Genomic DNA, 25853 nt, shown 5'->3' on the forward strand with positions numbered 1-25853 from the left:
TGCATATTGGCCTATAATTTGTTACTTCGCTCTTATTTCCTTTTTTGAAAATAGGCGTCAAATGACTAAACTTCCAAAGGTCAGGAAACACACCTGATGAGAGTGACTTCATAAATAACTTATGTATGGGATGTGACAATGAATGCATACAATTAACTAGGAATCTAGGTGGAACTTTATCGGGTCCTGAGGATTTGCGGGAATCGAGACTCTTCAGCTTAGACATAACGTCCTCTATAGTTACTGTACAGTCAGATATATCAAGGTTTTCAACCAAATTATATATATATATGTCCGTCACTGTCAGAAGTTTGAGATTTTTAAAAATTGGTCTACATGAATCCCGGTGATCAGAGTTTGTAATTTTTCGTAGGCACCTCTTTTGGATGTTAAAAACATCTAACAAAAAATCTCACAATAAAGATGCAATAAGATTCTATAAACAAATAAAATCTGTCTTTCTGTAAATGGAATCAATTACTTCATTATTTATTTAATTATTTTGCTTTTGTATTTAAAAAAAAAAAACATTTTTATATATATAAAAATTAACATTATCTATGTAGTTGGTAAAAATAACATAATTTGGTAGGAACATTATAAATAAAATGAGAAAAATAAAAACATGAAAAAAAATAAATAAGAAATAAAATTTCCCTACTCCGCTTACATCTAAATATGCCCACCATATTAATGAAATAACACTTCGTTTCAACTTAATTAGTCCAAGAAACAACTGTTTCTCTCCAGGGATATGGAAAAACACGCACAAGGTTATAAGGAACGCCAGTGAAAAAGCAGCCGAAGTATTTTTTTACAACTTGATTGAACATCGACTTTTCTCTACTTTCTATAAATGTAATATGCATGTATTATACATATAAACCTTTCGGAAGAAATTCTCTAAATGATAGTGAAAACCCTGCCAAAATCCGTTGCGTCGTTTAGAAGAACTAAGCGCACAAACATACAGACGTGGAAAGCGACTTTATTTTATGCTGTTTAGAGATAATGAAATGTAGTATTTATAAAAAATCATAAAAATGAACAAAACACCATCACATTAAAACCCTTGATTTGAATCTGTTGACAAGAAGCACGAATTACATTTCATTCTAGTTTTGTATTTTGAAGATTTCATTGTTGTTTTTTCAGAGTTGGCGGAGTTAAAACATCATTTAGGCACCTAAAATAATGAATATTTCACTAAATCAATGACAGTTATAGTTGTGTTATTTTATAAAGGCAATTTTGAGGTTATTGCTAAAATTAGTTGAGCGGCATTTATAACACAATAATATTTAAATGGTAATCTAAGACATAAGAAACAGTAGACATGCCATAACACAACCTCCGAGTATAATTTCGACGAGGTGGGGGCAAACCACACGCCAACCATTTTGGCATCAGGAAGTTTCGGAAGTTTATCATAACTTTTTTCAATAGTCTGTTCAAAAATACATAACAATCTAACGGAAAATAACACATGTGTATTGTCATATTTTCCAAACTAAGAACCTATTTTGTGTGTGTTTTCCTTCTCCCCCGAAGTAAACAGTTGTTTCTTGTACTAATTAAGTTGAAACGAAGTTTTATTTCATTAATTTGGGCATATTTAGAAGCAAGCAGAGCACGAAAATTTTACTTAGATAGTTTGTTTTCGACAAATTAACATAGAACAAAAGTACCATGTTAAAATTTGATACCTATTAGAACGTTGTAATCCGCTTCAACTAACCTGGGATGGCGAGGTAGATTAAGGGAAGGTCTTTCAAATTGTCTGGCAACTTCGTCATCCAATTTTCCAAGTCGACATCGATAACCGCCATTTATAAATGTATTTTTTAAAACTGAAGACGTTTGACAGTGCGACAAAATCACTTGATCACTGGCATAAATATACCACTCTCTAGATCGATATCTTCCGGCTTTTTGTATCCAACAGAATTATACAGTACTTAACCACAGATATACAAGCAGTACCTACCGTGCGAAGCAGAGCAGTAGACAAGGTAGAGGAAACTCAAGGCCATTTAAAAAAAGATGCGACCATAGACAACATAATTGCTCTCAGCCTACTCTATTCATTCACTAGCCCAAAAAAACTATTATAAAAATAAAAATGTCCTTGAAGCAGAAAAATGTCGAAATGTTTTCCAAGGGCAAGGTTCATCTGACTAAGAAAATAAACTTTTACAGTGCATTTCCTTCAGATGAAACTTGTTAATCTGAGAAGAAGAAACCCAAAATGACAAGAAATTTGCAAAAACACTGAAGAAAATTTCCAAAACATGATTGTCCGACAGTACGACGAAAAATTCCGACATTTTTCAGCCTCATGAACTCATGGTTACATATGTTTAAAAATCTTTAATTTCTTCAAAACAATAAGATAATACAGGATAACACTAATCAATAACATGAATAAGTTTATCGATATAATAAATAACATTTATACGTTGTGGAGGAAGACATAATGTCAAGTATGAAGCATTGTTCAAAAAACCGAACGAATAACCTAAAACTGTTAATTCACTTTAAACTTGAACTTACGTAGGTAGGTTGAATATAATATGTTTGTAACTCGCTAACACTATACTGGCTTATATTGTATTTTTATCACGAACAACTTTAACACGCAATATTTTCGACGGAAATGATAGTATTTCGGCAGAAAATGACAACCCGCGTGTATAAATAAACCACTGTCATTTTGTTTGAATGATTTGAAGCTGTCAAACGGCAAAATTCCGTCATCTCTTTCTGTTACACGAGTCATTATGGTAGAGAGCGAGAGATCAAACCAATCCTTCTGTTCTCACCAATGAGATCTGAGCTTTTAGCCATATTATTCGTTTTCTATAAGAATTTTGAGGTGGGCGTGGCGGTTTCAAATGAGTTTCGAGGCCAAAGCTTAGTTAAATGCCCCTGATCACTGGCTAGCACCTTCGCGAATATAAACATAGGTGTTATAAATCTTTGTTAAGAACCGTATTGTGAACACTCACCTCAGAAAAAAATAACTAGTTCCCGAAGATAATATGAGGTATATTATAATCCGTCAGACGTCCGCACGTTAACTTTTCATGGTTGTGGTCTGAACTCTGAATAACAAAATAAAATTAGGGTAATATTTTGTAAAGTAAATTTCAAAAGAAACATGGAAAAACATGCTTCTAACCATAAATAAACCCATCCACTCTCTGGTCAAGTTGTCAAGTGTTGTCATCATAAATAAACCAATCACGTTGTCATAAATAAACCACTCTCAGTGTTGTCAACCTAAATAAACCTGAACATAAATATACCAGAACCTGAATAACATAAATATACCACTCTCCTGAATAAACTACTAAGTAGCTAATTGTCAAGCTTGTTAGAGGAGAGGCGTATTTATCGTACCTAGTAAAAGTACCGAGTATTTTCATGCTGTACTTTGTACTTGTGACAAATCTCCAAAATAATATGTAAATATCATAGGTCTCGAATAAAATATATCTGTTAAAAATACCGGTCACAAAATACTCATAAGTATTTTGTACTGGGACTGAGTGTTTATTACTTTCTGTCCCCAGTCCCCAGATACTATAATCCCCAGGCAGGTATAAAATACTTGTGAGTATTTTGTAATTGGTATTTTTTGTACATGTTCTCACTTTACCTAGTAACTCAAATACGGATTATTTAAAAAACTGCTACAGATGTGTCTGCCCCAGAAGACACGAATAAAAATGTGGGGAATTTTTCTAGAGGGAATCTCCCCCTCCATGGATTAGAAAAATTATTGCAGAAATTCTGTAACAACCCCCTAAATAATTATCGTGGGGAATCAATTTTACGTCGAAAATTTGTGGGGAATCAAAAATAATAATTAAGTATTTTATACTGTGTCTGAGTATTTATTACTTTCTGTCCCCAGTCTCTATTACTATACTATTATCCCCAGGTCGTTATAAAATACTTTTGAGTATGTTGTAACTGGTATTTTTAACAGGTATTTTTTGTACTTTTACTCACTGTACCCAGTAACGAAAAGTACTCACAGTACCCATCTCTATTAACAATGCTTGTCAATAACTTGTCAAGTAGTGATGGGCAGGATCGAAACATCAAAAGAATCGAGTTATTAAACTATTTAATCGCTCGGAGTTCAGCGGGAACAGTAGCTGCAGACAGACTGCGTTTTTGATTCTCGGGGGGGGGGGGGGGTTTCGGCAGCATTTTGGTATATAAGTACATCATCAATTTGCAATACATGGGCAAATTAATAACTCGATTAATTTGATGTTTCAATTAAAACATTTCGATCGAGTAAATGTTTCGATCCTGCCCATCGCTACCAGATTCCATAGATGAGATTTTTTGACAAAACAACGGAAAACGGAAACGCAAATGTTTTCGAAGGCTATGTTCGTAAAATAAATAATACATTATTGATTTACATATTCATCCCTACCTGAAATGACCATGGACCTTTAAAGCTCTAGACGGAGCAATTCGATAAAAATTTGAAGCCCAGGGATGAGGGGGGGTTGCATGAAAAATGCAAAAAAACTACTTAAATTTTTAATAACGTATCCCAATCCTTGTTCATCATATACCTCAACAAATCATAAACCGTTATAACTACGGTAACGAGATAAAATAAAAATAATAATAGTTCATTATGCACCACTTTGCACATAAATTAGTTCAAAAGACAATTTCACCTGACCCTAGATTTGCCTTCAATACCATTCATACAAAATCGCACTAATGCTCTGTCTTGCACTACGAATATATATTATCAAAATACGATTTAATACGTGAAGGCCAAGGGGTGAAGAGAAGGGTGTATGGCGTGTATGGTGTAATTCCTGAAGTTAGCTTCAAACGTGCGCTTAAAATCTTTTATTTAAAAACGGTGCATTAACGAACGTGCTTTTGCGATCGATTTTCGAAGTATGTTCAGTGGTAGAGATGGTTCGTATCTGAAATGGATTGTCGCTGCAGTTCCAGTCAAGTTGATTTATAGTTCCAGTTACCGGAGACCGATGTTGAACCAACGAGTTGATCAATTCTCTTTTGAATGACGCTTGAAAGCTTATCGACAAGTTTGAAACCCTTTCAACACAGTTCATCAAGTTTTTAGTTGAGTGACAAAAGTTGAAACCCCGTCTACTTCTGCTGTTCAAGTTGAGTCATCAGTCGAGTTTTATACCGAATCGACACGTGTAAACACATTGTTTCAACTCGCTTGCGAGTTTTCGTCCCTTGAGTCCCTTGGCGAAAGAAGACAGTTCTGATAGTCGGATGGCATAATGTTCAGGTTTATTGACTTCTACCAAAGCGATGCCAAAAAACTTTTTAAATTCTTTCAAATTTTTTAAAACGAAAATGCGAATAATATAGGTACCATTATTTTCGACATGGCGGTGCGGGATTGACTCCGGTAGACATAAAAAATAAAATAAAAACAATCAGAACCATGTAAAAGAAGGAATTAGTATTAGTATATCCGGAATGGAAGATACTCTCAGTATCGCCTTAGTGTAAATCCACCATTCAGAATTGAAATGTTGCTTGAAATGGCTTTGGCCGTGTTTGGTGACCAAATCTGATTAGCCAGGTTCTTCTCCACCTCCTCCTTCACCGTCTTCTTCCCCTCTCTATTACTTTTAGCCTCACAACATACCCCAATTGGGAATGACATGGTCTCACTGGATCCAGACGGTTGGGAGCAGTTGGGGCTCTTGTGCGGTTTCACATAAAAAAAAATAAAAAAGCAGTGACTTAAAAAAAAGAGTAGATACTTGAAACTTAAATGAAACTCGCAGTGTCAGATATCTCAACGCTTAGTGTGAAAGAATTAGAAAAAGAAAACTTGGTTTCAACTTAATTACCTTCTACAAGGAACAAGTATTTATTTCAGGAAAGATGGTAAAGATGCATTAAAGTTACATTTTTTCTCAGTCGCATTCTGAGTCAACTTAGAAAGTTAGGATATACGCTTAATTTTTTTAAATAACCTATTTTGCATATATATTTTCATCTCCCTCGACTTGGAAATTGTTGTTTCAATTGGAATTAAGTTACAATCACTTACTTTTATTTTTAAAACATGCGTGCAGCGGAATTCAGAAAGTTTCCCAAATTTTTCATACGAATTTCGTAAATGATTTCGATACCCTTCAGTATCTCTCTCAAATAACAATTAGATGCACCTAATTCAATTCTTCTTATATTCCATTTTCTAACACAAATATGACGTTTTTGCGTTTTTTAAATTAGTTCGTTGCGCAAAATGTCAGAAATTATATAAATGCACGAACAAATAATTTCAATTGACGCTATCTTGATTATCAATAGCGGTTCCAAAAAATCAACATTCGATATCTAAACTTTGCTTGCAATAGCTTAAGCCGTATTTGGTGACCATACGTGAATAGTCAGGCACTTCCCACCTTCATCTTCCTCCTCATACTGAATAGCTCAAACTCTTTTCATCATGGCTTAATGAAATAATACAGATTATTTACAATACAACATAATTATACCGAAATAAGCCAAATTTTAACATGAATAAAGATTTAAACATTTTTTTCATTAACTCTACACAGGAGGCCACGAGAAAAATTATTTTCCTCAGTGCCTGTCATCAAGTATTTATTTCTCTTGATTGCACCATGTCTTCCTTACCTTCTTCAATCATTCACTTCTACGTAATATATTCTCCTTGTACCCCTTTCTGTGTTCATCAAACATGCCTATTTTACCATACATAAGTATTTGTTTCACATGATCGCGCCATGTCTTGCTCGGGCGTCCCCGATTCTTTCTACCTGTAACTACTGCACTTATACTACAAGTGGTTTGCTACGTTTGGTGATTTTACAGCGGTGCCAGGATTCTAGGGTGAGATTTGTCTAGGTCTTGGCGGTGGATGAATTTGCCTATCTACTGCGTGGCTGGCCAGATTGGGAGAGATTGGTTGAGAGAGACCTTTGACTTCCCCGCTGGAATATCTCGACCCGACGTACGTCATACTTCACACGTCCTTCACACCTGGACACAGTGATCTCTAGATTCTTACCCACCCCTCATACCTTTTTTTTCCTTCCAAGAACTCTCCTTCCTTTTTCCAAAAAGACCCTCCACACAGCATCCCCAAAGATGACATAGGCCTGAGGCCCTTTTATTCCTCAGGGTCTCCTTCTGTTGAGCTTATGTTTAAAAAATGTATCCTTTATACGTACGGAGTGTCAGTTTCCCTGTAAAAGCCCAAAAGGGCGTTATTAAAAAAGCAATAAATAAATATTATTTTACAAAGAACCTATTCATAACTATGAAAATAGCCGTTTCCTCTGAGATATAATATTGACGGTTCCAGTGACGCAAAAGGAGCAAATTCTATGTAACTGGGACAGGATTATCGACCATCTCTATTCAGTGGTGCCACTACCAGGCCAGCTAGACTACCTCTGTACACAACAGTACACAATATAGTATACATACATGATACACACATACACCAACGTCACATACCTACCTACCAGCGTTGCCAGGTCCAGATTGCAATATTTCCCTAGATTGGGAGTCGAAATTTCCCTATTTTCCCTAGATTTCGGGGGTACCACCTTGGCAAGTTAAAAACGTCTGTCCGTCCGTGGGGGGGGGGGAGCTTTGAAAAAAAGTACTTGGTTTTTGTTGATAGCTTTCATATATTATTTGTAGTAATAAAAATACACGAAATGGCAATTATTTTTCTTATATGGCAACAGTGGCCGACAGTGGCAACACTGACACAACAAATTTGACATAGACATTTCAAATGATAATTATAAAATACTTATCATTTCAAATGATGATTATAAAATACATAACATTTACATGATATTTACAAAGATCAGGTAATTATGGACTATTCCGACACACAAAATACCTACTATTTAACATGAATTTATTCATTATCCCATTCACATATTCATTATTTCTTAATTCAATTGAATCGAAGTATTGTTTTCGATAAGTGTGACGGAATAGGCTATATTTACGAAAATACATGTGCATGGAGTAAATTGTTAAGGTCAAATAATAGCAATACATAACATAGCGATGCCTTAATCTGAAATTTTGTGTTTTACCGGGTAAGTAGAAGATTACAACGCCAATAATAATTTGCAGCAAAGCCCACCATATTAGAAGCATAAGGGATATTATTTTTATTAAATAAATCTTTAATTTCATTAAACATACTATCAGCAGTTGCGGAAGGCACAGGAACTAAATTCAAAAATGAGTCTACTATTTCGTTAATGCTACTATCAAAAACTCTAATTACTAAGGCTAAATCCTTTACGCTGCTAATATCGGTGAACTCATCTACAATTAAAGAAAATTTATTTTTCCTTAACAAATTACAAACTTTTTCAAAGCCACTGCTCCCCATTACGTTATTCACGATTGCAGTACACTTTGTTCTGGAGCATGTTACCTTTTTAGCAATTGCAGAGTCAGGATAAAGAACTTAGCTTAATTTACTTAAATGGTCCATAGCATTAAAAGATATATTATGTTCTACGGACAATTTTTTGTTAGCGCCTACGGCGTTTAGTCCTCCATTAACGGAATTACCTGCATTTACCCTTCTTTCGATATCTCTGTCAGCCTTCCCATCTCTCGTAAACATACTTCCTAAATACACAAACTCATCCACCTGCTCCAAGTATTCCCCATTCACAATTATATTGCACACTGTTTTCGTACTCTCTCTTTCAAACACCATAAACATGTCAAGAGTCAGAATAATAGAAGAGTATGTATGAGACGATGTATGAATGTGAATGAGGCAAGGAGTGTGTGCCAAGACCGAGTTGTTTGGCGGTCCGTCCTCTCTGCCTACCCCTGCGGGGAAACGGCGTGATGGTTAGTTAGTTAGTTAGTTTATGTTCTACGGCAAAGGCGACCAACCTGAAATTATAAATAAATAATTACCAATATAGTAGATACAATAAATTTGGAAACATGTAATAAGAATTGAGAAGATTTATTTCATAATAATGTACCATAGATTGAACCTTGTCGTAATGAAAATAAATTATAAATAAATGTATTTTAGAATCAATAGCGTAGCGATACACCGTACCTTATCTCAGTCTCTTTTATTTGTGAGACTTCTGTCGCCCTTTGTCATATTGCTGGCATTTCGAGTATTGTAGGCTGAAAAGCAGCAGCTCGGATATTATCAGCATGTTTAGCCCCCTTTGCATGCTTCTGTATCTCCGACTTTCCGCACACAAAATCTTTCCTACAAGCATTGCAGAAAAAAAAAATTAGGTCCTTTATTGCTCTTCTTGAGCAAGCCTTTAAAAATCTCTTCGCTTTCCCATTTCTCCTGTTCTTCTGCGCGTACATTTTTTAAAGCCTTTTGGCCGAAGTTGAATTATTCTCATTCGGAAGGTTCCTCCTTGCGCCAGAAGTCGAAGGTATATCCATCGTGTTGACCTATAATAAATACTATATTATAAATTCAGGGTGTACTTATACCAAACACATAATAGTATAAGTTGTGTTAAACTAAACACTGAATATATTGGAAAGTAGCTCATAATTTTTTTTTAACTTAGTAGTTGAACGCTGAACTTTGTGTTACACTAACCCTATTTTACATGTTAATTAATTGGAACGAGATAATAATAATTTCAAAGTACTTATCACTGAATTCAAAACAGAAATCTTAATAAAAATCACTGTAAACCAACCGAAATTGCCGAAAGTGGAAAGCCAAAAGTGAAAAGCTGAGAGAAGATAATTTCTTATTGTAATGATCATAGACAAAGCCGTAATCTGAAACTTTTAAGAAGTCCCCGGTTTTAATATTTTTTGGAACATAAATATAATTTTGAGTTGTCAGTGTTAAAAATAACATTGCTTCATTTATGTACATCAACATTATTTAAGATTCCTGGAAATCCCAAAAATAAAAAATGAAAATACATTTATGTTCACTGGCAATCCCAATAATATTGTCATGCAAAAAAATTTTTTTGTCAAAAATTACGAAATTTCCCTAGATTTGTGCTGATTTCGTGAAAATTTCCCTTTTCCCTAGATTTTTTTTCCCCCTAGATCTAGGGAAATTTCCCTAGACCTGGCAACGCTGCTACCTACCCACAGTAAAAAGTGTTTTCTTTCAGTTGACAACATAACAAAAATTATTACGATAATTTAACAGAGTTGACACGGTTCGACTGGATTTGGCGTTCTTGTGAACATGTTGTGAACGGACCTGTCATCCACGCTGGTATTTTTTGTTGTTTAAAATAGGCCGTGATCACACTGAATAAATTAATCTGTGAATACTAATCGTCCAAAGTTGTGACCCTCAAGCCGAACTAATATTAGCTGCGCGCTAATATCAACTTCTGATACAACTTATGAATACAAAAATAGGCCAAAAGAGACCTTCTGTGCAAAATTAATTTCGCGGATTTATCGTATTGGGACGATAGGTCTTGATTAAAAAATTGAAACGAGTTCCTCGAACCTAAACGCGGTTCTAGGACCGCGATTTTATTTATGAAGTGCATATTTTTGTTAAACAAGGACAGTTTTCACATGTGTGTTGTTTGCGTTTCTCGGCGTTTCATCGCTTTGTCGGCGGCGGCTCTGGGGCCAGCGGCGCGCTCCCGGGCTTCGGCCACCATGAGACCCGACCTCGTCCACTTTATCCGACACACTTCCTCCGACCATTTTTGCGAAGAAAGGGCTGAAATTTAGGCGCGGATCGGTGTAATGGAACATTCTCAGTTTGTTTACATTCGCCTATCAAAAATCCGCCATGACGTTACAGAAACTGGTCCAAATATATTTGACGGTGCTGCTGTATTTTCACTTTGTGATAATCAATTTCGTCTTGAAGCTGGGATTCTTGGCGACTATTTATCGTAGCCTAATGCCGGTAGATAAGAAGTCCTCTTTGCACATAATTGGTGAAGGAGGTCTGTTATCACTGCCTCGAGACTGGCTGAAGCGTTGCCTGCAGGGGGGCTCGGGCGCAGCCATCGCCAGCAATACTTGCTCGTGCTCGGTGTCAGTCGTTGGCGATACGGCAAACGGCGAACTGTGTTCTACACACACATCTAGGGACTCCAAACTTACCGGCAAAACTTCTAACATTATTACCATGGCTCCCGTCTCTACTGCTGACTCCATGCGCGAGGATAAGGACAGGATGAACATTTCTAAACCCAGAACTGGTGAGTTATTCTTATCTGTACTTCCCTCCAAACTTGTTCTACTTTTCCCAATGTATTTATTCATTTTTAATTTTTTTTGTGTTACATTGATCGTTTTGTTTTTTGTTTGTTTTCTGTTCATTTGATAATCAGGGCTAGTTTTAGAAAGTTAACGATCCGGTTATTGGATTGGTAACTAACAATAAATATTTGCGAAAACTTTAATTCTTTTTCTATATATTTATTGTACTCGATAATAAAATCTTTTTCGGTCAATATTAATGTGCGTGGGGAGAGCCACATCATGCCACGAAAAAAATATACCTGTAACCCAATTCACGATTTATAAAAAATAAATACCTGCACCACGTAACTACCGACCTTCACCATTCAATGCAACTCTTTGTAAACAACAACAAACCCTATTGGGAGATTGCCTGAACGTTCTCGACTAGGCAATATAGGCATCGACTCTTTACATTATTATTATTTTGAGAGGCATTCCATCTGCAGGAGAATCTTATTAAAATAATTGAAGAGAATTATTTTAGTATTTGTGGTAATTTAAAATTTATGTAATATAATCTATTTTATTTTAATTTTATTTAATATCCAGGCATGTGTAATTTAAACAAATATATTTATTACAACGGAGCATCTAAGCTTTTGATTTATGTATATTTTACTACTTTATTTGTATTTACCAAAGTAATTATTCAGAGCTCAGTACTAGGACTCAGTGGCGGCTCGTGACTTTTTAAGTGAGTTGGAGTGGTACGACTATATTGATGTTTATTGTAGCAGTAAATTATCGACCGCGACTAAAATCACCTGCATGCCAATTTAACGTTTTTGTAAAAATAAGAAAGTATGAACCAATTTCAAATTTACGTTTATTTTAACCCCGCTGGCGAGAACCCGCCGTACATTTTTTTTTCATTTTCTAGATTCTTATATTCCATGAAGTGGTGAATCATTTAAATTTACTGAATTTAAAGTTAATGTTCTTTATACAAATAGAACGGCGTCATATGCGCCTCACAATTTTTACCTCATATGGGTTTATTCAAATATTACCTGGCTTTTATAGACTTAGAGGCCTTGTATTTTCTCGGTAGGGAAAAAAATTTGTTACCAAAAACCCTACTAAAATTGCATGTATCATCATCCAGCATCAGCACCAGCGGCGACCTACAGCGGCCATATACTACATACGTGTCTGTTTGTGTTGTGTTGGGAATGGGGAGGAAATTTTGGCTGCGCCCTTTTGTTGGAGTCCTTCCGCATTTGCCGTTGGGAGAACCCGCCGTACTGTGCGGCGTGAGCTACGTAGGTACATCGATGATACCGTGTAGACTGCATAATATTAATATCTACCTGTACATAATATAAATAACATCATTCTTACTCAGCCTCACGCTCATTAATGATACGGTGATACGTTGTATTTGTAGTTTTTATGTCATTGACGGTTAAGCTGGGGATGCAATGTTAACAACGGATTATCAATCACAGTCCTCCCTTGCACAGATCATGTAGGTTTTTCGGATATTTTGAGGCTCCCAAATTCAATTGCTGGGCGGTAGGTACTTGAGATCTGTTGAATAACGACTTGCAGATTCTTCACTATTGAAGAATCTGCAAGCCCTATACGTGACGCTCAGTTTTGTGGGAGCAAGATTTGAGTCAAACTGGAAACTTCTCAGACTGGCTCAAATCTTGCTCCCACGAAACTGAGCCAGTCTGAGATGCACTCCAAGCACTTCAATCTAGTCCAGAGGTTCCCAAAGTGGTCTATATGGACCCCCAGGAGTCGATATCGGCTTGCTGGGGGTCTATGTCAGCGAGAAAAAAATTTGGGGGTCCACGAGATTCAAATGGGGGTACATACGAGCGGACCGCCATTTACCTCAACTCAATATTTAGGAGTTCCGTAAATGACACAATACACCTAACACAAATAACACAGTTTACGTAATACTAATAATAGACTGAGAAATTACTTATTTGATATTTGTATATATCGTAAAGTTGTTTATTGAGGTATATAAATAGAGTCTACGTTCCTTTTCTCGTCAGAATTAATATGTTGAACCAAAACATTGCACATTTGAAGCCGCGAATTTTCATAGTTCCCCAACTTGTTTCTGAAAAACGTCAAGGGTAATAATGACGTTCAACATTTAGATGTACTTTACACAGACTTCAAAACTAAGTTTGAGGACATTCTGACTGTGGAAATGGAATGTTGAAGAATCGGATATCATATGACAAGAAGAACTGATCGGAATAAGCGCTAACAAAGAACGTTCTGTAGGGCCAGCTACAGAAAGAAATTCCCGTTGCTTATCCTGCTCCACTTTCATTTGGTGTAATACCTCACAAAGGTGCCCCTGTCTGCACAATGCAAAAACAGAGGAACTATATCGCCACCTGGTTGTAGGGCAGGCAAGGGAAAGGAATCTTTTTACGAAAAAAATAAATGATTATCACATGGGACGTTAATAGTTTTAGGAAAATTCAATATTCGGCAGGCAGGGGGTTTACGGAAAAAAAAATTTGGCAAGTGGTCTACGGGGCAAATAAGTTTTGGAACCTCTGATCTAGTCTTTAATGGGCAGGGTTGTACCCATAGACATATGAATATTAGTAGACCTGCCCTAAGTGATTAAAAGCGTATTATCCCCACTCCCCATACCGGTTCCATTGGAGCCGGCTGTGCTCGCGTATGGCCTCAAGTGAAATTTGAAAACGTGACGTCATCATTCTTGTGCGAACTATGGTCGAGGCATCATCGGTTCATTTTACGAAATAACACGGCAAAATGTTGACTTGTACTATGAAAACTTGTAAAAATAGATGTGAAAAAGAGAATAAACCCAATTGTCGTATTACATTCCATATATACGCATTATTTTACTTTATTTTAAGCATATTCACATCGTAAAATATGAATCAGTTGTTACTATCACATCGAGAAACGTCTGGACGCGAAACACAAAGCTGGTTGGTTGCTGGGAAGTAAATTATGAACATTTATAAAAGTGTCGTAACTAAATACTTAAACGAAATATTCGACTCTGAAAATAGAACCGAATTTTTTTGCCGAATTTGGACTTCGCAAATTTGTTCATAACGTGGCGAGTAATTTGCGCTCCCATGTAAAAATGTCTATTCATTCAAAAGCAGATTTTACTTTTAAGAAGTAAATAGTGATACTAAATTCGAGATGCCTATTTACTGTCAGATTGATTTATTGACGAATCACAGTCAGCTTCACTCCCTTCGTTCTTCAACAGTTGATTTTACCCCTCGCCATTATCTTCTCGTCTATTAATTCCTATGTCTGTGGTTGTACCGATTTCCCCAGATAGTCACCTGGGTTTTTGAACCTTGGCCCTCAGGCACGAACCTTCTCGATGTGGTTGTCAACTTTTTGTCTGAAAACTTCCCGAGCTGTTCGTACGTCAAAAGTGGAACGGGGCTTCTCGAATAGATAACCCTCGAGAACGGTGCTGTTACTTTGTTTTTGTTTTGTAAATCAGTGTATTAAAATCGATAGCTATTACATCCGATAGCCATCCTAGGAGATTATTGCCTGGAATGTATTACTTCACAAGTCTTTTTTTGTAATATAATACTTACATTATCTATGAAGGGCCGGTGTCATTTACATAATACAATATTTACGTGAAAGATCTATGATGATTGCATCAACATATCAAGTAGGCACTTGACTTTATTATATTGTAAACCTTGGAAATGTAATAATGAATTATTTGAGTCTAGGCGCAAACATTCAACATGACTAGGGTTGCCATATTCGGCCAAGGTCTCGTCGGGACATTTCAGGATGGAGCAAATAAAAATTTTGTAATACTTAAACAATTTCTTTATTTTATAATAAGTAAGTAAATATGTTTGTTTTATAGGTTACTTTAATTGGTACTAGCAGAAGTACTTGGCTGGACATACTTTTCAGAAGATTTCGCTTTTCCCAACGATTCTGGGTACCTTTTAACATAATTGTAGAACTCTGTACAAGTCATGTTATAATTGACTTGACACTGTAAAATCGACTCCACAGTCTCTGGGCTATGGGACGTACGGAAAATTAAAATTTGCATTGCGTAATTTAAATCGGGACATTTAAGGCTTTTGTCGGGACGTCGGGACAGATAGCTCAATAAAGGTGACAGTCCCGATATATCGGGACGGATGGCAACCCTAAACATGACCCGTGTGAGATAAACTACGTAATATAATAAGTAATAACAAGTGTTTTGATATCCAGCTGTCGGCCCGAGGGCGATTATCAGATGTTTGATTACAACAATATGAAACGTTACACGTTAATCATCGTTAACGGAACTAATCGTGGCGGACTTTATGAACACCATTAGACAGATAACACCCAGTATCCAGTCATCCAATGGTTGACGGTGACGGTGGTGTGTAAGGTGTGTTCAGGACGTTCAGGATCACAGATCGATACAAACTACAAACACCATGTCATTAGCAAACAGTCGCGAACAGATTCATCGACGCTATATCTCTATAATATCGTCATCCCCGAATCAAAAAGCGCTTGTTGTGCGTTGTGGACACAAGAATACAGGACACAAGAATACCGGACACAAGAATACAGGACACAAGAATGCAGGTCACAAGAATGCAGGTTTGTTCACACGCTTTTATTAAGGCGAGAGGGTTTGCTCGACGCTACCATTTTCATTATTTCTGACTATCGTATTACAAAAATCTCAAATGTTTCTGGAGGGATCCCTACGGATGTAAGTTACTTATATTTAAGATTAATAAAAACAGGAGCTACCATTAAAACATTTTATGTAAAACAATTTTATAAAACGTTATTCAAGTATAAAATTAGCTGTAAGCACCAGTTTTTATTTTTCTAGGCGATGAATTAGTAAATTCCTGAGGGATCCCTCTAGAAACATTTGAGATTTTAGTAATACTTTCATCAGAAATAATTAAAATAAACCCAATGGAAAGATTGTTTTTCTAGGCCTGCTAAAGCAAAGGCGACCGCAGGTCCGTCCATTAAGCCGGGCCGCGCGACGAATATTATTTTTACGCAACTTCATCATTTACGTCGTTAAGTTTTCCACTTTTTTGATGGGCAAATTCAACCGCCGCGGCCGGTCTGTTCCAATACACCAGAACCGCGCGTCGCATATTTTTGTGCACGGCAAAAATACACATAAAAAATGTCGGTTCTCATCATCGAAGAAGAGCTTGAGCCGCCACTGGATTTATCTACAACAAAAATTTGAGTAGACAAATTCCCCAAAGATGACAAAGTCCTAAGGGAAAGGTCAGGCCCTCCTATTTGGAGTAATACCTGCTTTAAACAATACTTTTTTTCATACAGATCATTTTCGTACATTTTATACGAAAATCGGTAGTACCAACTACCAAGATAGAACACGTACCTTTTCACCCCGATTAGACAAACTGGGTGAAAAAAGGTATCGTGTAAAACGGGTACTACATTTTTTATGCAAGTGTGGTTCCCTCGTCGCGAATCACAACCCGTCTTTTGAGATGTGCTTTTCTTGACGTATTTTAATTTCAAGACCCTTCGATTCTTTTCTTTCTGGTTTATTGCGATTTGTTTTTTCCTCGTCGAGTTGTGCTACGTGCAATTTTTAATTTTCTGGAATCATTCGCTCATTACGTTCGCGTGATGAAAACAGGGTAATAAAATAGTGTGATAAAAATAGATGTTTTTTCAGTGTTATCATTTCTCCATCTGTCCATTTTAAATACATAAACACATTCTGTACCGAGAATATCGAGTATGCTTCTGTATTATATGAATAAACAGGCAAGACATTGGGTAGCTACGTATATTATCTAAAGTTAATTCATAGCGGAATCCACTATATTGATTAAAATCATTCATTAATATTATAATAACAGTAAATCAAATTTGGAATTTCCGCATTTATTCGATGCCCTAAATGTAACATTAATCATATTTTTAAGGAATGATTTTCGTAATGGCGTTTATGGGTATTAACCACAGACATAGGAATTAATTGACGAGAAGATAATGGCGAGGGGTAAAATCAACTGTTGAAGAACGAAGGGAGTGAAGCTGACTGTGATTCGTCAATAAATCAATCTGACAGTAAATAGGCATCTCGCATTATAATATCACCATTTACTTCTTAAAAGTAAAATCTGCTTTTGAATGAATAGACATTTTTACATGGGAGCGCAAATTACTCGCCACGTTATGAACAAATTTGCGAAGTCCAAATTCGGCAAAAAAATTCGGTTCTATTTTCAGAGTCGAATATTTCGTTTAAGTATTTAGTTACGACACTTTTATAAATGTTCATAATTTACTTCCCAGCAACCAACCAGCTTTGTGTTTCGCGTCCAGACGTTTCTCGATGTGATAGTAACAACTGATTCATATTATACGATGTGAATATGCTTAAAATAAAGTAAAATAATGCGTATATATGGAATGTAATACGACAATTGGGTTTATTCTCTTTTTCACATCTATTTTTACAAGTTTTCATAGTACAAGTCAACATTTTGCCGTGTTATTTCGTAAAATGAACCGATGATGCCTCGACCATAGTTCGCACAAGAATGATGACGTCACGTTTTCAAATTTCAATTGAGGCCATACGAGAGCACAGCCGGCTCCAATGGAACCGGTATGGGGAGTGGGGATAATACGCTTTTTATCACTTAGGGCAGGTCTACTAATATTCATATGTCTATGGTATTAACTCATCGCTTTTTTACTATAAGCACTGTGTATGTGTGTAGGTTCTTTAGTATTTTATTTAGTATAGTTTTTTTCTATAGTTATTTATTTACTATTTTAGCAAAGGTAAGAGGTCCCCTTTCGGAAAACCCCAGAAGTGTAATAATCCATCAACTGATTCTTCTCTTTGCTACCAGGAAATGTATAGTCCGCAGTGTGCAACAAAATCTACGAAAACTTTTATTACTTCTCAAAAACGCGTAGGTGGATAAATCGATTCGTTTGAAAGCGGTTAAATAATAATATTTCTAGAAATCTCTAATAAATAGTATTAAACAAAGTCGCTATCCGCGTCTCTCTGTGCGCTTAGTTCTTCTAAACTATGCAACTGTGTATATACATATAATTTTATTTATTTATTAACAAAATAGTTTTTAACGTAAAAAAACATAATCTGCACATCACTAGGGCATTCATGTATAAATATGTGCAGCTTTACAATTACATCATTTAAAAAAATACATATAAGTAAACTTAATATAATAATAAAATAAAATTTAAAACCACAAAAGAAAAGTTTATGACACGGTTGTGTCGAGACCGGTAGCAAAAATTAACAAAATTTTAGTAACAAATGTAGGAAAAATGTCTACAAAATAAGCATCGCCCTACAGCGCCCTTGAGGTGTTTTTGCACAAAAACGGCGCTATACAAGTCATCCAAGTATTATTATTATTATTATTATTATTGGGCAGTACGTTCGTAGTAAGTTGGCAACAATAATATTCTTCTGATACATGGATATATAATTTATAGAAAGTAGAGAATGAGAATGTCTGGATTATCTTACTTCGTCCCAATTCTTAAAATATATAAATTATGTTTGTTCTCCTTTGTTGTTCTCCTTCAAGGCTTTCGCCTTTGGAACACACTAACCAGAGCCACCAAATAATAATACGTACACATATTTATTATACATATATTGTTATGCATGGTTTCCGGGCTCTCAGTTTGAATGATTCTTCAATCAGCGTTATTTAATTTATTTTAAGTTCCATGTTGAAACTCCTGGTCATAACTAATTTAAATCACCAGCTCATAAATAAACCATTAAAAATTCTTTATTGATAATTATAATAATTTTATCGTTTTTTTGATATAATCATCCCAAGGGCGCTTTACAATGAGTAATGTAAAACTGAACCTAACTTATACAAACGCAACATAAACATTTTATTATATAATATTTATTGTGAGTGTCCTCTCACAACTATTGATATCCCATTTGACTACTAAAAACAAGCATATATACAACTATCAATCCATCATGCAATTATAATAATATGATGGAAATAGGGTCGGATTAGCTCAGTTGGTAGAGCAGTGCTCCGGCAAGGCGAAGGTCCTGGCTTCAAGTCCTAGATGCGACCGTATCGTTTTCTGTTTTAAATTTTCGTTTGAAAATCACTAATATTGTCTTCAATAATATGACAATTTGAGATTTTACATAATATAATGTAATAATAATAAATACATTTTAGATATCGTCTGTGTTTTGGTCAAACGCATTTCCAAAAAATTGTATGAATTAAACTAAGTCAATATTTTTACTGCTACACAGACGTTAAGCGCCCTTGAGTTGATTTTCCCACGAAATCGGTGCTATACAAATAATCCAATCATATTTTCAGACTTTATGTCCGGGTTAAATCTTCCCCACAGGAAAAACTAAACCCTTCCACACACTTTTCATCAAATGATCATCTAGTCAATCCACATTATGCAAGTGCATTATTTAAGAATAATAAATACAAAACAATACAAGAACAACACGTCTACTCACCAGAGATCAAATCGGAAAATAATTCACCGACTCCAGATATTTTCATATCAGAGGGTTCGGCTCGGTAGAACTCCTAACTGGACCTATAAATCCTACTGATCCCTCCAATCCTATATGTATTTAAAATGATTGATTTTTGCATTTTTATATATAAATTCTTTGACAGATCTAACACGCATAAATTTTGAATGAGAGAGCTAGGTATAATGTCAGTAGCCGAAATAAAAAATGGTAATATTTTTATAGTGTGAGAATGCCAAATTCTTTTAATCTCATTTCCTAAATATGTGTTTTTTTTTTCAGAAACAGATTTTTTATATTATAGGAATTTGGAATAGCGACATCAATGATATAATTTTTTTTAAATTTTTCATGTAAAATTTTATCGGGTCTGTTAGTATAGTTTTATCATAATATATTTTATAAAATTAATATTTCTAAAAATGAATTTGATTCGTATTTATAATATGGTACCATATTACGGCAGTCAATCAAGTTATGTTTAATTACCAAACTTGGGTGAATTATTTTTAAAACTTGATTGTGCCTAAATGTGTACTCGGACGGTGCTAATACAGAACATCCCGATATAATATGTTCTATAGTTTCCGGAATAGCTAAACATTTTCTACGTAAATCATCAATTTGATTTGTATCTTTGATTATATGCTTCCTATAATGTTTAGTTATTAATGACTCTATCCTGAATGGCAAGCATAAATCCTTCTATTTCTGCGCTCAACTCTTCAATAGGTACTCAACCATTTGTTGAGTGAATAATTTTATTTGACCAGGGATCTAATAATTCCTGGTTGGGATTTATAAAAATGTTGGCATTCTCGTCGTATAAATTTGAAGGTGTAATGTTTTTATCTGCCTTGCAAATTATTTTGTGCATTTCTGAACTATTAGCTTTATTATTATTATTAAATATTTGGACCCGGGTACTCGCTCTAAGGCACGACCTGACGGATGGGACAAGCCATGTAGTTGATTGTCCCATACGTACTTTCTTGGTCGAGTTGTTTTCGCTTTATTTTACAAACACCTCCGCTATCTCTAACCAAACCTTTATCTGACACACCTACATTTACTTCACAATCTTTGGTATTAAAAAACAAAACGTTTTTTGTGTCTTCCGAATAGCGTTCTAAATTAATGTGTTATCACATGATGCTGTCCCTGTCTATGAGCGCACTTGACTAAGATAACTCCAAGTCCGTAAAAGAGACAGAAAACAAAAACATGGCCTACGTGCAACATTCGAATGTTTACTGTCTGCAAGAGTGTAATCTAATAAGACAGGTTTGGCCGGACCTGCCCTCAACTGGAACGAGATTTTCAACTTATCGCTTCCAAACGTTTCCATTGTCGATCCCTATAGGCAAGCAGTTTATGATATTTAATATTCAAAGTATAAGTATTTATTTTGTTTCTATTTATAACTAGCTGTTCCCCGCCACGCGTTGCTGTGCGGGTAGAGAAACAATAGCGCGTTTTGCTTTTACGTCCAACAGATGGCGCTGTTAAAAAAAACGTTTTTACCTGTCACAGGCGTCTATATAATATAACTTCATCTTCCAAAGATAAGCTAACGCTTCTATGGAAGAATAGTAAAAATCACTTAATTTGTAAAAACCCAATGTAAATACGATTCTGTATGTAATTACTTTATTTCTCTAATAAAAAATATAATATATAAAAAAACACGCGCATTCGAATGCATCGTTGTGTCAAAATTTCAAAGCAATCGGTGAAGTACTTCCGGAAATATAAGATTTTGAACTTTATATCGTAGGTAATAGGTAATAGGCATTAAAATCGCTTGACAAACGGAGTCTAGAAACGTTCGATTTCAAGCAAAAAAAATGTTTTTTTTTACTTATTTTGTAAATAATTTTATAAGAAAGCACAAAAGTTAATCAAGTGAAACTGTCACAGATAATCTTAGCTATAAAACTGTATTTTTTAAAAGTTGTTTCCTTTATGCGTTCATACATTTCTATTGAAAAATATTTTTTTTGTAGTTTGCATTTATATTTTTATTGAAAAATTTATTTGAATTCTACTCAAGCGAAGCGATTGGAAAACCTTCAATTTAACTATTTAAAGCATATTTTTTGATTTTCATAATCTACACCAATTCGTTATAAAGATTAATCAAAATAATGATTTGGCATTAATCTTCGCCTTAACTCTATCCTATCTGCTTATCCTACAAAGTGAATTACACAATATTATTTGTGTTATTATCAATGTTGCTCACATGGCTAATCTCGGTGGTGATCTATAAACAACACAACAAATAACTTAATAACATTTAACTTCTCTTAGCCTAAACAATAATACTGATTATTTGTTTGTGGTTGTTTGCTCGAAGCGAAATCCGGGAGGAATATCCTCGCGGGTCCCTTGACCCATATTATGCCGCCGCCTTACCTTTATTCCTTCACTGGCTACTTGACAATTTGGAGCTAAGTCATTGTTTACCCTTACTAAATGCATTGTTCTTGTCGTTACTCCTTTCCGCGGTAGCGACGAAAAATATCACTTATCGTAATATACCTTACCGAATATTTTACCTTGCACGACAGGTGAATGGTAGTTATTTGTACTTATACGCGGATCGGATAGACTTTTATATAAAGTTGATTGTCGTGGGCGGGCGCCGCGTGGATTGATTTGTATACAGATCTACAGTTTTATTCCTAGGTTGATGCAAATTTTACACACTTGACCTTCAAAATAAGATGAAGGTCACTGTTTAAGTCTGATTATGAAAAACTCTGTGTGAAGCCCGAGCAACGCCGGGGTGTTCAGCTAGTAATATATATAAAATTGTACGTATACATTTGCGAACCGAAACGCGAGCCGAGCCACGAATTACTGGAAAGAAATGAAGCAACTGCAAACGGCGTTTCTCACCACTTGCGGTTGCTTTGTTTCTTTCCCATAAGTTGAGGTTCAGTTTTTAAGTTCGGCTCGCGTATGTATACATAGCTTAAAGTTACGTCTTGACCTCGCCTGTGTACTTTTCTGCCGCTGATTGCGATCGTTTTCTAAAATCTACGATATTTTTATTTCATCATTGTTTGAACGCATAATAATAACTTGTTTTATTGTCCTCGGAATATTTATGAAAGGCAGCGTCAAGAGGAAATATTATGGTACAATCATTTTATCCCGAAACATCAAACTTGTGAAGTCTCACGATAAAGGTTGTCTACCTTTCCTCCCGGTCAGTGTGTTGCCCTTCTAATAATATCTTGTTTTGTTGTCCTCGGAACATTTCTGAAAGGCCGCGTAAAGAGGAAATATTATGGTACAATCGTTTTATCCCGAAACATCAAACTTATGAAGTCTCACGATAAAGGTTGTCTACCTTTCCTCCCGGTCAGTGTGTTGCCCTTCTAATAATATCTTGTTTTGTTGTCCTCGGAACATTTCTGAAAGGCCGCGTAAAGAGGAAATATTATGGTACAATCGTTTTATCCCGAAACATCAAACTTGTGAAGTCTCGCGATAAAGGTTGTCTACCCTTTTCTCCCGGTCAGTGTGTTGCCCTTCTTTCCAGGGACGAATCGTCCACAATATTTCTTTGTATTCACTCGCTTATTATGCCTTTAATTTGGGTTGGTTTTATAAGATTCCCCCAAACTGCTGAGCAGGAATGATACAGAACATCCTGAGCTGCGTTATGCGTTTTGCTTTGTCCACGCAGCGCTATATTTAGCAACCTCTTTTAGGGTACATAATGCATCATCCACCGTCCTTCTTTTGGAACCCGTCGTAACTTTGAACTGCACGGCTGTGCGCCAAGTCCGCTCAAATTTATTCAGCAGTATTTAACTCTCCTCTTTCTTTGTTTCTTCTGATATTTTTTTTATGTGGATTACTTACAACCATTCCCGTAAGACGCGTACCTTGATGTTTGTATGAATAGCCTTTGTATACCCACCGCAAGGTATTTGCTTTGTCTCTGTATATGTATATAGCCTTTGCCATGATTAACCGTGGCGCGGTGTCACCCCACTATCTGCTATAATATAATAATAATTGGTTAATTTGAATAACGCCGTTTTTGTAAAAAAACAACTCAAAGGCGCTGTGCATTATGTATTATTTACGAATTGGAGACAGCAGGCAGCTATTTTAAATATTTCATCATTCCGAGCTCCGCGTGTTATCAACAACATGAGTACATACATATTATATATGTATATGTGTGTATTTTTATCTCCAACTTTCTGTTGCTGGGCGTTGTCGGGGATCCTACGTCACCATTATTTGATACAGTGGGGGCTGGACCCTGAACCAGACGACCAACGACCATAGATACGCCTCACTGTGTTGCCGTACGTGCAAACAAACATTGTTATGTACATTGTAAATTTGCATACTTGTTAAAGTTATAATTTAGCATTTATATGGCATACCGTTGTTGTAATTTTTGTTTAATCGCTATAATGTTGCTTCAGCTGGTTTCAAAATACCAGAGCGCTGAGTAACTAAACAACATGACCATTTCAAGTAAAAAAAAATCATAAGAATAAAAATCCTCGCCAATTTCCCTCCCCAAACCCTTTTCTAACCATTTCCTTCATCTGATAGCAATCAATTGTTGCTTGTTTAAGATAGTTTCTAGTTAATATTAATACCTGTATTGGTCAGTTCTCTAAAAATGTTCAATTTTGTAAAAGTGCTGTTTTTGCTGATCGCTTTCCAGGATAAATAATTTCATGTTTACCGTTCGTATGCAATCTTCACATCCAGGAATCTTTATTCTAGGCCAGAACAATTCCTCGAAGAGCAAAAGAAACTCAGAATAGTTTCTATCTCGTACGTTTTTGTTTTTCTTCTCATCTACTCACCTCTTCCACGAAATCTCGTTTTAGTCACGTGCCAGAAGATGTGGGCCATCATTTATTTCGTTTTGGACGCTGCTTAGAAAAACAAACATAAAAATGTAGATCAACTGTTGAAATTAAATGACAGTCTAATCACAGTCTGGTGCAAAGTTCAGCATCCAATCTCGGATCGGGCGATGCGCGTAGGCCGATCGACTTGGTACAATAAACTCTACGCAAAGGAATAATGTTAAATTGCTAAGCGGGAAATTTAACTTCATCATTAATTTGTTATGCATTATCATTTATCATCTACTAACCTGCTTCACGTTCTCTTAGCAGCTCTCATTTCAACACGAACATAATATTCATAGAGGGAGATTCTAAACACGTTCACTGCGTAAATATTATATGTCTTTAGAATACCCATCTACAAATACCTAGATCCAAATAATATTATCATATTATGTGTAGTGTTTCTTTGCCAAAAGCAATATTATAATAAACCGTTTAACATTATTTATTAACGCCCTTTTTAGGGACTTATATATTAATTGTAAAAAAATGTTTTTGTTTAGTGGTAAATTTAAAATAACCACTGACTCGCTATAATTATTTCCCTCCATTAGTATTCTAGGCAGAGAGAAATACGTATGGTAGTTAGTCCCAGATTTTCTACACTGAAATAAATTTCGACTTATAGTGGAATTTAGTGGAATCCGAAAGCTTATCAATGCAAGCAATTCTGTGCTATCAATTGCATTATTTAGAATTTAATGGAATTCCCATTTTAAAACTTAGAAATCGCATTTAACATAGATACAGAGATTTTCTCCGATGTTCTAATTATTTTCGTTTCCACCTGATACCTGATAAGGCATTCAATTTTTCACCAATATTAATGATTTTGGCTTTAGATTACATTAATGTAGTGATCGATCACGACTGATTAAATATTTTATTTTAACTTCCAGATGATTACATCATTAAATGGATATATTATTATCTTGCTAATCGAGACATTTACGCCATGATCGATTAATTGTTATTGAAAACATTGATCGTCATTTTATATTTGGATTAGCTTTACGTTTAGTATTCATCACATCAGTTATGGCGCGAACTATTGATTTTCTTCTGTTCCAAGCTGTGCCAACAACTAAAAGTGGCGTGCGTGGCCACCGTCGCTTTCG

General features: G+C 35.5%; 2 protein-coding genes across 3 annotated transcripts in view; one reads left to right on the forward strand and one right to left on the reverse strand.

Annotated features, from left to right (window-relative positions):
- The window catches only part of LOC149426504 (PI-PLC X domain-containing protein 3), a 60933-nt gene extending 57858 nt beyond the window's left edge, over positions 1–3075 (reverse strand). The window contains exon 1 of one of the 2 annotated variants that reach the window (XM_089631417.1): positions 1739–1875. In XM_089631417.1, the coding sequence (XP_089487543.1) occupies positions 1739–1829 (91 nt within the window). In that variant the 5' untranslated portion in view covers positions 1830–1875. Of the gene's footprint in view, positions 1–1738; positions 1876–3008 lie in introns of those variants that run through there. The other variant, XM_089631424.1, reaches the window with a different exon arrangement.
- A 7112-nt stretch (positions 3076–10187) lies between these two features.
- Positions 10188–25853, forward strand: part of LOC149426505 (6-phosphofructo-2-kinase/fructose-2,6-bisphosphatase-like) — a 31513-nt gene continuing 15847 nt past the window's right edge. The window contains exon 1 of the mRNA XM_089631396.1: positions 10188–11237. Within this exon, the coding sequence (XP_089487522.1) occupies positions 10820–11237 (418 nt within the window). The 5' untranslated portion in view covers positions 10188–10819. The remainder of the gene's footprint in view (positions 11238–25853) is intronic.

This window comes from Hesperophylax consimilis, chromosome 1 (genome assembly GCF_061612785.1).
Source record: "Hesperophylax consimilis isolate HC1 chromosome 1, BYU_Hcon_1.0, whole genome shotgun sequence".
Classification (NCBI taxonomy): domain Eukaryota; kingdom Metazoa; phylum Arthropoda; class Insecta; order Trichoptera; family Limnephilidae; genus Hesperophylax; species Hesperophylax consimilis.